The sequence below is a fragment of the Protopterus annectens genome, chromosome 14.part0 (assembly GCF_019279795.1).
Source record: "Protopterus annectens isolate FY-2018-M chromosome 14.part0, PAN1.0, whole genome shotgun sequence".
In the NCBI taxonomy this organism is placed as follows: Eukaryota; Metazoa; Chordata; order Ceratodontiformes; family Protopteridae; genus Protopterus; species Protopterus annectens.
In genome coordinates, this window is record NC_056748.1 from 248441165 (window position 1) to 248453189 (window position 12025).

Consider the following 12025-nt stretch of genomic DNA (forward strand, 5'->3'; position numbering starts at 1 on the left):
TAATGATTTTGGGAGTCTGAGTGGGATATGCAGGTTGTGTAGCACTGACTACATGCTGGTTGTGAAGTTTGGTTTACAGCTCTTGTAGAGTGATGTAAGGTGCAGTCACTATGTTACAGAATAGGTAGTTATACTTATTAAGGTTGAGTAGGCTAACTGGATTCTGTGGTTTGTGGATTCAAAAACTTGCAAAAGGAAAGTCCTCTTGTTCAAATGGCCTTCTGAAAGAACTATGTAAAGAAAGGGGGGGATCAGAAAGATTTAGGCAGTACTGTTTAACAGAGTTCTAGGTGACAGGAAAATACCAGGGAGTTGAAAAAAAAAAACAACAATAACAAAATGGAAGGAGGGAGAAGGATCCAAGTTTGGCAGCATCCTATAATGCAATATCAATTCAAGTACTGGCAAGGCTTGAATAGTCAAGAGACACTGAATAAAGGCATCTAGTTTATTTTTAAGGAACATTGAATCAAACTGCTTATCATTCAAAAGAAGTTTTATTCTTGAGGTTTGGGAGATGTTAGGTTATAAAACTGTCCTTGCACCCTGTTTTGTTTATTTGTTGGTGGAGATATTGGACTTAAGAAACAAGAGCTCCAAGACTATTGGATCTCTAATGGCATGGTAAGCAAGACTTCTTTTGAATGATAAGCAGTTTGATTCAATGTTCCTTAAAAATAAACTAGATGACTGGATGGACCTTCACAAATCACCGCTGGGATTGACTGGTATGGCCCTCTTGGCAAAAGGAGGTGCAGCCTAAGAAAGTACTGGCAAGGCTTGAATAGTCAAGAGACTCAATGGCCTTGGAATATCTATCAATCAAAACTGTGTCCCAGAACACACACTATGAAAAAAGCATGAGGACTAGTTAGTAAAAACTATTCAAGAGCTAGTGTAACTGTTTAGTTGTTCAATGCAATCAGTCCAAGAGCTGTTTAGCTTTTCCTTTTAATGTAGTCTGGGAGACCAAAAAATGTTTCATCTATTGAGCAAGTGTTGCATCTATTCAGTAACAGCAAAAACAAAGGTATGCACACACCCAGCAAGACATTATCTAAAGACAGGTTCCAGCAATAAGATGATTCCATGAATTCAACAGATAATGGGGCAGCACTGCTAACCTATAAATTATATTACAGTGCAATAATAAGCTGAACCTATGTATACTAGTTACTAACATATAAAATGTGCTTCTATATTCAGTTGTACAGGTGAGTTTATTGGTACAGGAAATAACAGGGAGGAGGAAGAGACACACACCATCTTAGTAAACTCGTAAAACATATGCCCACTAGGTAAAATAGGAATTAGTTTTGCAATGCTATGCTGTCTTTGACTATAATTCATAACGTAAAACAGGTAACTAACATTGCCACAAAATGAAAAATTACTTTGAAAGCTACTATACAACGTAAACAATTGCACAAACTAGCATAAAAATTAATCACAAACACAATCGGCTGTCTGGAATGTCATCTGTGTGCATCTGTTTGCACGACAAATTATTTCCCTATGAAGAACAGGTACAAGACAAATGAATGCACTTCCCAACCATATTCAATAAATAGTGTCAAGAGGACAAACTGTACTTTTAATGACATATCACAAATGTCCACATGTGTGTGTGTGTGTGTGTGTGTGTGTGTGTGTGTGTGTGTGTGTTGGGGGGGGGGTTGCATAATTACAATTTTTTACATAAAACAGCAGTATGCAGTTACCATACATTATCATCGGAACTTAATTATGATAGCATCAAAGACAAGGACTTTAAGTAACATTCCCACACCCACAGTTGTCTGTGGAGCAATAAATAGATGAGCATGTCTGAAAAGCAAACAACAAACAAAAAAAAAATTTCAGACTGCTCAGATCTGGCACCTTTCCTCAGTAGGTAACTGGGAGAGAAACGTGAAAACATCTCATCATGGTTGAAGTGCAACACACTATTCACAGACTGCTTTATCCTCCCATCCAGCCACCTAAAGGTAAGAACAGCATTACTCCATACACAGGCAAATACCTAAACTTGACTCAATCAAATTCTGTGAAAATATGTAATGATTAGCTAGTAAAATTGCTAAATAGACAGTACAACTATTTAGTTAATAGCAAAAATTAGTTCAAAGGTTTAGCTGCTCGTTTTAACTTGTTCTTGAACACAACAGAAAGTTCCATCTGCTCAGCAATTTCTACACCTATTCTGCAACAGCAAATACAAATATTCATACATCTTTACACACACACACACACACACACACACACACACACACACACACACACACACTCTCTCTCTCTCTCTCTCTCTCTCTCTCTCTCTCTCTGAAGTTAAGTTCTAGCATTTTGCTCACTCCATAACTTTGAAGTAAGCAGAGGGATTCAGGAATGTTAACCTCTTTGTACGCTACATCTGAATTTCAATGCTAGCAGTGTGTTTATTAATCCTTCTGCATTTGAAATCGATAACTGAATGTGCACTGTGTTATTTTTTTCACGGAGCTGAGTTACTAACATTTTCATAAGCTAACTGAAATTATGCCCAAGCAGTGCAGTTTGTCAGTTGTGTGTACCTGAAAGTAATAGTGGAGTGCACACATCATCACTTTTCCAGATGGGTTGCTAACCACCACAGTTAATATTTGCAGACACATTCTCAGTACATAATATGTGGGAGGAAAGAAGAATGGTGAGGATGCAGGGAGTAGAGGTGACGAAGGTGGACGAGTTTAAATACTTGGGGTCAACAGTTCAGAGTAACGGTGAGTGTGGAAGAGAGGTGAAGAAGAGAGTACAGGCAGGATGGAGTGGGTGGAAAAGTGTGTCAGGAGTGATTTGTGACAGACGAGTACCTGTAAGAGTGAAAGGGAAGGTCTACAAGAGGGTAGTGAGACCATCTATGTTATATGGGTTGGAGACAGTGGCATTGACAAAAAGGCAGGAGTTTGAGCTGGATGTGGCAGAGTTAAAGATGTTAAGATTTGCACTGGATGTGACGAGGGTGGACAGGATTAGGAATAAGTATATTAGAGGGTCAGCCCACGTTGGAAGGTTTGGAGACAAAGCCAGAGAGGCAAGATTACGTTGGCTTGGACATGTGCTGAGTATATTGGGAAAAGATGCTAAAGATGAAGCTACCAGGTAATAGGAAAGAGGAAGGACTAAGATAAGGTTTATGGATGTGGTGAGAGAGGACATGCAGGTGGTTGGTGTGACAGAGAAAGATGCAGAGGACAGGAAGAAATGGAAACAGGTGAGCCGCTGTGGCGACCCCTAATGGGAACAGCCGAAAGAAGATGCTGATTCTCAGTATATAAACATTCGTCAAGCCAAGCCTGCATCATTGTAATAATCCCATAAACTATAGATATAAAAGCATAAGTTACAAGAAAAACGCTTATGAAAGATAGAGTGATATAAAAAGCAGTGTTTAAAATGCATTTGTAAAATTATATGAGCTTTCTCTCCTCATCTCTAAAAATATTTGCACTGGAATGGAAGTAGCCTGGTCAATCACATTGTTAAAGCACATAACCAAATCAAGCAACAAACTGAAAGGTGAAACACTCACAAATCTTAAAGAATTAATTTCTCTGGAGGAGAAGTCTTGACTTCAGCCCTCAATTTTCTCAACATCTGAGTGCTGAGTGCCCTTATCAAAGACATCAGAAAAGCACCACATTAGCATGACTAGAGTACTGGCTAGGATCATTAAAATTACAGTTTTATTAATAAAAATGTCTAAACATCTCAGTGCTCTTATCACTTCAGTCACACTGGATGTTAGCTTTTACTAATTTTATTTTCTTCAACTCAAGCTGTTCACATTTTCTGCACGATGTTTAGAGCACATAAAAACATCAGGAAAACAATACAGGAATTAAAATGTCCAGCCTTCAGCTTATTTATATCCATGAGACTAACACACTGGAGCGCCAGAACCTCAACTTTCAGTTTCCAAGACACCCAAGTATGGCTAAACAATATATAGAAAGGCACACAAATAATCTGGTAAACACCAATACCCTGTGGCTGAGTAGGACTCCATTCTTCAAAGCATAAAACCTTGTCCTCGCAGATGTTTCCATGAGTTGTTCAGAGACAAATAACTAGCACTGTTAACATCTCTCTCCTGAATATACAACCATAGCTCCTACCAGTGATAATTAGTAGCAAGATCCATGACATGATTTCCCTGGTTTACAAATAAAATTAGTAGTATTCTAGCAGTATACCTGCTCCACAGGAGTAGAAGGATAAACACGTACTGTGGTCTACGTGACCCAAGCTGAGGTAGCGGGTCAGACAGCTGACACGGTCGGTTGGTCATGACCATCCTGGAGGGAGATTGGGATAGAGCAGGCAGCAGAATATCATGGCACCCTGGAGGAAGGATGGCAATACAAACAGTAGACAGGAGGTGGCAATTAGGGTATGGCTCACAAATCTACTGCTTGATGGTAACCTTCACAGTGGGTGTGAAGAAACATGTATCTGCATGGAGAAGATGCAGGTTTCTATGACACAGATTCTATATCCTGTAACTCAAGGTTGGGGTTAAAGGCAACACAAACTACCACGTGCTCAAGATGACAATGACAGCACCATTTGGCATAAGGGAAAAAAAATTACATTCTAGCAATGTGCTCTTAAGATAAAGAAAATTATATTACGTATTTGACTGCAGTCTTGCTTATATTCAACCACAAAGAAAACATTTTATTTTGAATCTAGAAAAGGTTTCATCTCTCCTGCCATCTGGGAAAGAAGATGCGCTGTCTCCCACTGAAGGGAATCTCACATATTACTTCTGCTTAAGGGAGACAAATCTCATGCTAAAGAAAGTGCAATTGTTAACAGGGACAAAAAACTGGGAGTGCAATCCAGGGGCAACTGGAAATAATTACTGCTGGCCCCTTTACAATAACTGATAAAGGAATCCCACACAGTCAGAAATAGACTGTAACAAGTCAGAGTAATCAAATTTTCTTCTTAAAAAAGAAAGCGGACTTTGTTAAAAAAAAATGCGTGAATCATGCCATCCCAAATAGAGCCAAGATGCTCTCCTCCAAAAAATGAAGCCAATCTGGTGGTCCCCTGCCATAAACAAACTTTGCAACAAAAGGAAGAAACGTTTGCAGAAAAGAGGAAAATCCCAGGATGCAAAAAACTCCCTTACTAGCCTCACTAAGAAGCTGAGATCCCTCATAAAATCCTCAAAAGCTCAGTTACGAAAATAAAATTGCCAGATTCCAAAGACAACCACAAGGCAATCTATAACTATGTCAGGAATCTAAATGGCAATGCTCAGATCTGCTCTGAGCTACAACAGAATGGCGTTAAATATACTGATCCCAAGGATATTGCTAATATCCTGGCAGATCGAGTCAGTGCCAACTTCACCCCCCTCTCACCCCCTAAATGGCCCATCTCAATACCGGAAGACTGCCAAATTCCAGTAATAACATCCACACAGGTAAAAAAAAACACTCTCCAAAGCTAAGAATACAGCATCCATGGGACCAGATGACATCTCGGGCTGTGTACTACATGAACTACAAAATGAACTGGCACCTCACCTAAGTGTCATGTTTAATCATAGCCTCACCTCAGGCTTTGTGCCCACTGAATGGCACACAGCTACAGTTATCCCACTCCACAAGGGGGGATCCACCTTGGATCCCAGAAACTACCGCCCCATCAGTCTGACGAGCCTGATCTGCAAGGCCATGGAACTTATTATCATGGAACTTATAAACAAATACATTGGCAACCTTCAAACACTGGACCCCATCCAGTTTGGGTTCGTGAAGGGCCGATCTTGTCTCCTGAACCTGATTGATTTCTTCGAATCAGTCTCCAGAGCCGTGGACGAGGGTAAGATGGTCCACACAGCCTATCTGGACCTCGCCAAGGCCTTTGACACCATCCCCCACTCTGGAATCATACATAAACTTACTAAGCTGGGCATTAATCCCTACGTCACTCGATAGGTTGCCAACTGGCTTACTGACAGAACCCACACCGTAAAAGTACCTGACTCCAAATCAGCTCCAGACAAGTGACAAGTGGAGTACCTCATCCAGAAAAAAGGAGGTCATTGTCCCACTGTACTCATCCCTCATTAGACCCATTATAGAATACAATGCCCCATTTGGTATGTACCTCTCAAGACACCTGCAACAACTGGAAAGGCCGCAGAAATACCTCGCTAAAAGAATCACAGGCCTAAAGCAGATGCCCTATGCTGACTCTCTAAAAAAACTCCAGCTATACTCTGTTGCATATAGTCTACTCAGAGGCAATCTTTGCTTAACATACAAGGCCATGTCGTACTCAGAGCTGTTGGACATGCTACACTTAAAGAAATCCCAATGCCTCAGAGCCACATGCTCCACGGATCTAAACCTTGTCATCACAATGAACAAAACATGCTGGAGGGATAGGTTCTTGACCCAGAGACTCCCCAGACTCTGGAATAGACTGCCCATACATGTCAAGCAGAGTGCCTCCTTGGCCCTCTTCAAAAGGAACCTTGACATTTGGATGGAAGAAAGGAAATTCACCCCGGGGATCACATAAGTCGCCCTGCTAGACAGGGGTCCAGGAAGTAAATAGTGTGGGAAGAAATAGCCAGGGAATTATGGCTAGGCTTGTGTAGGCCCTAGGGCCGATAGCCTAGTACCAGCCTATGAACCTATAAAATATATACGGCCAATTATCAAGCTGGAATAAGAAATGCATTTGTACAGGCCAAAATATGATTTTACACTATCAGGCACAAGATGAACATCTTGTTACTGGAATGCTTTACACCAATGAAAGCCTATGCATGCAAGCCACACTGGATGCTGGGAAATTTTACACTGATGAAGGACATTTGAAAGGGAATGGTAAAACCCCTGGCACTGCACTCGCTGATGCAATAGCTGTCCGTTAAGAACAGAAACAAGAGATCTAGAGTTCAAATGGCACCATAAAATATTGTTTCAGAGTAGAAGTCATAGAACACTTTAGAAAAGCCCTATAACTGCTTAAAAGCAGTATTAAGCATACAGACAACACAGTAGTAATTTCTAGAAAAATTAACAACACTTAAAATATTTATAATAAAAAGTTAACGTATATTAATAAAACAGAAAAAAAAGAGGAAGAGAAGTTCTCAAAGGGATCTTAGCCGAGTTGCTGGAAAGCTATAATCCACCAATGCAAGCTGCTGAGGAGATTCAACTGTGTAAGTCCCTCAGCTGGCTCTAAAAACGGAATAACTGACTCTGTGACAAGGGGTTAGCCTTCCACTGATGGTAGGGGCTTAGCCAATCCTATCACAGTGAGAGAGAGGAAGGGGATTCTGAGCTCAGGAAATCTGTCAGTGTCAGATTTTTGCAACCAAAGAACCTATATGCCACTGAGGCAATGTGTGAATGATGATCAACACATTTTCATTTACTTAACAAATGGCGGAGATTTCCTTAAAAAGAAACTGAGAGTAGAAGTATAATTACTCAGGTTCAGTTAAAACAAACTGCTAACTGCATCAGTTTTAGTGATTTTGTTTTACCAAGTTAGATGGAAGAAAAAGAGTTTATTAGAATAACTGACAATTGTGTTTTTAAAGAACTAGACTACAAAAGTATTTTCGGTGAGTATATGGTACATATTACACTGTGAAGCACGTGTTAGCCCTATATTGCAGAGCTGTTTTTCAAGCTCCTCACCCAAAAATATATTTTATTATGTTCATTTCATGGTGATTGCTTTGTATATGTTTAATTACTTTAACCTCAATTCTGCTTTGATTAGATTTATTGCATCATACCAGTGATTTAAACGGTAAATTCAAAACACACATTTTTCATGCCGCTATTACCATATAGTATTGGTATAATTCCCCCATTTACCATACTAGTGGGCACTCATGCACAAACCTGCACACTTTTATACATTACTAGTCTACTTAATCCACTGTTTTCTGTATTTTTTCTGTGTTTTACTACTAATTTTCATTGTGTAAATATGTTTTGGGACTGTAAACATGAAAACTGTCAGACAGCGTTTCTTTTTTTTTTTTTTTTTTTTTTGCAAAGCACTAAAATTTTTTCTGAGCTGTTTTATGCACACTAATGCATACGAATTGATCTTTACTATATATTATTAGACAGATACATTTTTATATTTATAGTGTTTTACTTTATGTTTATGGTTAGACAGCTATGTGTTTTTTCTTGATGTTAGTTCTTATCACATACCTGATGAACGCTTTACTGCATTAGTTAGCCAAAACCAATTTTAGTTAAAAGTCTTATTATGTATATCTTTTTTATGCATGTTATACTTTTCTTAATACCTGATCTTACAATGTGGGTTGCAAATAGATAGGTAGTGTTTTCCTTTAACTAGGACTTTGATCAAATCAGTAGTAGTGTGGGATATGGGTACTTGCTGTTCTAAAATGCACTTTTACAGCCCTGTTTATAATGTTTGCTGTGAATAGACTGGTTTAAAATTAAACAATACGTATATTTTCCACACCTACTTCTAAGTATATAAAAGCTGATATTTTTAACATGGTTAAAATATTTCTGATTTTTTTGTTACTGAGGATCGCTTCTCTGTGATGAATAAAGCCTCGTTGCTTTGGGCAACTATTTGGGTTTCACGATTTTTAGAAATAATTGTGACTGAGCTCATCAACAAAGTTTTAAGACCTCTAGTTTCTCTGTCTTTTTTTATTTTTTTATCTTTCCTAAGAATACTTAATCTTATCAGAACCTCACATCTTTATGATAAGCATGCTTGGATTACTTAGCAGTATGAGTTTTAATTGATCATCTGTATTATCTTTGAACATGGGTTGTTTTTTCTCTCTACTAATTCAGTAACATCTATTGCACTTTTGTGGTTAAAATACAGACAAATGTTTTTAATGCAATAACAACAACAGTATGCATGTAGACAACATTATTTTGGTATAGCTGACATCTACAGTAATAGAATTCCAGCTTTTATTCAAACTTTGTCAGTTAATGCTGAAAAATTCTCTGCAAAGGAGAAGAACTTCCTCTGTGTACGAACCAGCAGCAACTGCTCTTCCTGAACCGATTCCACTGAGAAACTGACCTTATTCTCAGTGCTGGAAAGCTACATGAATCCTATGCATACATTGTGTGACTACATTGTGCCTATTCAGTGTATATCAGTGAATGCAAACACCCAGGTCTAAAACTAAAACTACTGCGACTGGTTATTTGTTAACACACACTAATCTGGATGGTTTAAGAGCGCTACTAAAGACTCAGATGATTTTCAACACTGACTACCAACAAATGCTGCTTTTCCACCAAAGATAGGACAGCTGTAAATAAGCACTGAAACCAGATATTTGTGAATCAGCTCCCTTTTGTTTGCAGTCAAATAGCTATACAATACTGAACAAAGCCTGAGAGCAGACAGTCCAAGAATCCAGATGGTAAACACACATATACATGTGTTAGCATACACACATATGGGTTCCATAGACTTGGTCAGTTTTTCGGCTGATCACAGCATTAAGTGTCAGAAACAGCTGAACATATGTTTTGTGAACAGGAACAGTCAAACCATGCAATACTGAATGTTAGGTAAGTGGAAGTGGGTTGTAATACTGAACCTTTTACTTGTAACAAAGCTTTGACATTGGGGTTTTGTATATGTGTGTGTGTGTTTGTTTGTGGACTAGGGTTAGAGTAATGGCGAAGGGATAGATGGGCTACCACCAGTCCTTCTTTTCTCCAGGACAATCATTATCTGGACAGTAGTGTCCTGGAAAAAACCCATCACAAATGGCAAATGTCCTGAAATTCTAGGACAAAAATTTCTTAAGTTTCTTCTTATACGTTCACAAAACAATTACTGTGTATATTAAACACCTTAATATGATATGAAACAAAATACACAACTTGAATTCTATAAAAGTGAGTTTTATTTTGACAACAAAGTTAGGTCTATTCCTCTGCATTTGTTATGGGTATTGTTTGTCCTGAAAAATTACATGTCTCCATGAACATATTCTACTTTTTTTAATATGCTACTTTGAGTACCTAAAAGGTGGCAAAACTAGGGGGGGTAGTTGTGTTGGCATGTTTGGGTAGTGGTGTGTGTCTTACTTAGTAGTACTGTTAGGGGAAATGTGTTTAGTACCTACATGTGCAGGGTGGTGGTTAGGGATAGGGGCAGGGTTAAGGGTAATGCACATGACTAAGATGGTGTAGGGATACTTTCTGCACCACTTCAGTCATGTGTGCCATCCCCAATTCTTCACATGTGGAGAGAATACGGCTGCAAATTAGTGGACTTTTTATTTCACTGATTGCGAAACAAGACTGTTTGTTTTCCTTTTGCAGCTGGTGTAATGATTCAAGGAAATTGCATTCTCACCAAAGGTAAGTTTGACCATATAATTAGATTAAATGTTTCTCAACCAGTTATGTGCATAATCAATAGTAATTTACTCATTTATATATAATCATTTCATTCATTTATTTATTTAAGAATCATGGTCAATTAGTTTTATGAGAAATAAGTTTACAAGACATGACCACCAACATAACTTTACAATTTCACTTGAATTAATATGCTTATGAACAAATACAGAAGACAGAAGTTGTTCAAACATCTCTATGTCTGCTTTCTCTGCCTATATCATCAGAACATAACATGAAATGGAAGATATGCAGCCACACAGACACAGGTAACAAAGCACAGCTACAGGAACAAAAGAAAACAGTGTGTTTTATCTGTAGTACTTTAAGTTACTGCCATAATGTTTTAATAAAAATCATCTTTGTTAACAGTTTTACTTACACTGTGTCACCTCTTTCAGTCTCTTGATCTTTGGTCCGCTTTATACATTTTTGCCTGGTGAGTGATCTTTCAAAGTTATATTTGGGTAGGCCAGAAGACGATCTGGAATCTGACTCAACTACATCAGAAGCTTCAAATCAAGGAAATGTTAAATTAGTTTATGCATCAAGACAAAATGTGTAAAACAATCAAAGAAGCCAAGAAAATTCTAGTAGAAAAAAATCACATTTCATATCAAAATATGCTTACCTGGTATGATAAAGTAGCAATACCGTTATACTAAGCTGTTTGATAGATTACATTGCTATGCAACATCTATACTCTTTAAGAAGGACCAAAATACTCTTCTACTTTCTGTAGGGGGGGGGGGTCCCTACCTGTAGATCAGATGCAGGCTGCTGCTGCTAGAATGTGATACAAAATTAATATTTGTGGGAGCTGGGGATTACCTGATCCAGGGAACAAGGTTACCAAGGGTAAGACAACCTGTAGAGGCAGAGGAGAGATTCAGCTGGCCAAGTGGGTTTTGGAGTTACTGGACCAAAGGCCAGAACACTATATTAAGCAGTGTATGTCTTCCATATTAATATATGTTGAAAAGTATGTAAATATTTATTTTATACACACTCTCTCTCTCTCTATATATATATATATATATATATATATATATATATATATATATCAAAAGCAGTTTATATACATATATTCAGGTATGGTGTATAAAAACTTTCTGTACATATACTTACACAGATTCCCTTCATTGAAGTTTCAAAACTTCAAAAGGTTGAGACCAGAAGACTAAAATTTTTAAACTTCGAACATTCTGAATGGAGATTGCTGTACAGAGCACAACAGTATATTTATCATTTTCCTCACTGCAGTACAATCTCGGAGTTGGTATATTTATTTACCAGGGGGTGGAGGGGGGCTTGCCCCTCCCCCTACAAAAATGTAAAAAAATATATTTATTTATTTATTTTTATTTAGTTTTCAAAGTTTCAAAACTTCGATCTTATGGTTACGACCTTTTGAAGTTCGAAGTTTTGAAACTTCGAGGTTTAGAAACAGATCCACTTACACACATGTACACATGTACACATGTACACACACACACACACACACACACAAAACAGAGTTGAGTTTCATACATTAGCCAATGGGCCAATTAACTGATCTGTTTAGAAAA

The 12025-nt window shown here is 38.1% G+C and overlaps 1 protein-coding gene across 1 annotated transcript in view; it reads right to left on the reverse strand.

The window, feature by feature from the left end:
- Positions 1–12025, reverse strand: part of SHTN1 (shootin 1) — an 871033-nt gene that overhangs the window by 462546 nt on the left and 396462 nt on the right. Inside the window, exon 8 of the mRNA XM_044055545.1 lies at positions 10840–10969. Within this exon, the coding sequence (XP_043911480.1) occupies positions 10840–10969 (130 nt within the window). The remainder of the gene's footprint in view (positions 1–10839; positions 10970–12025) is intronic.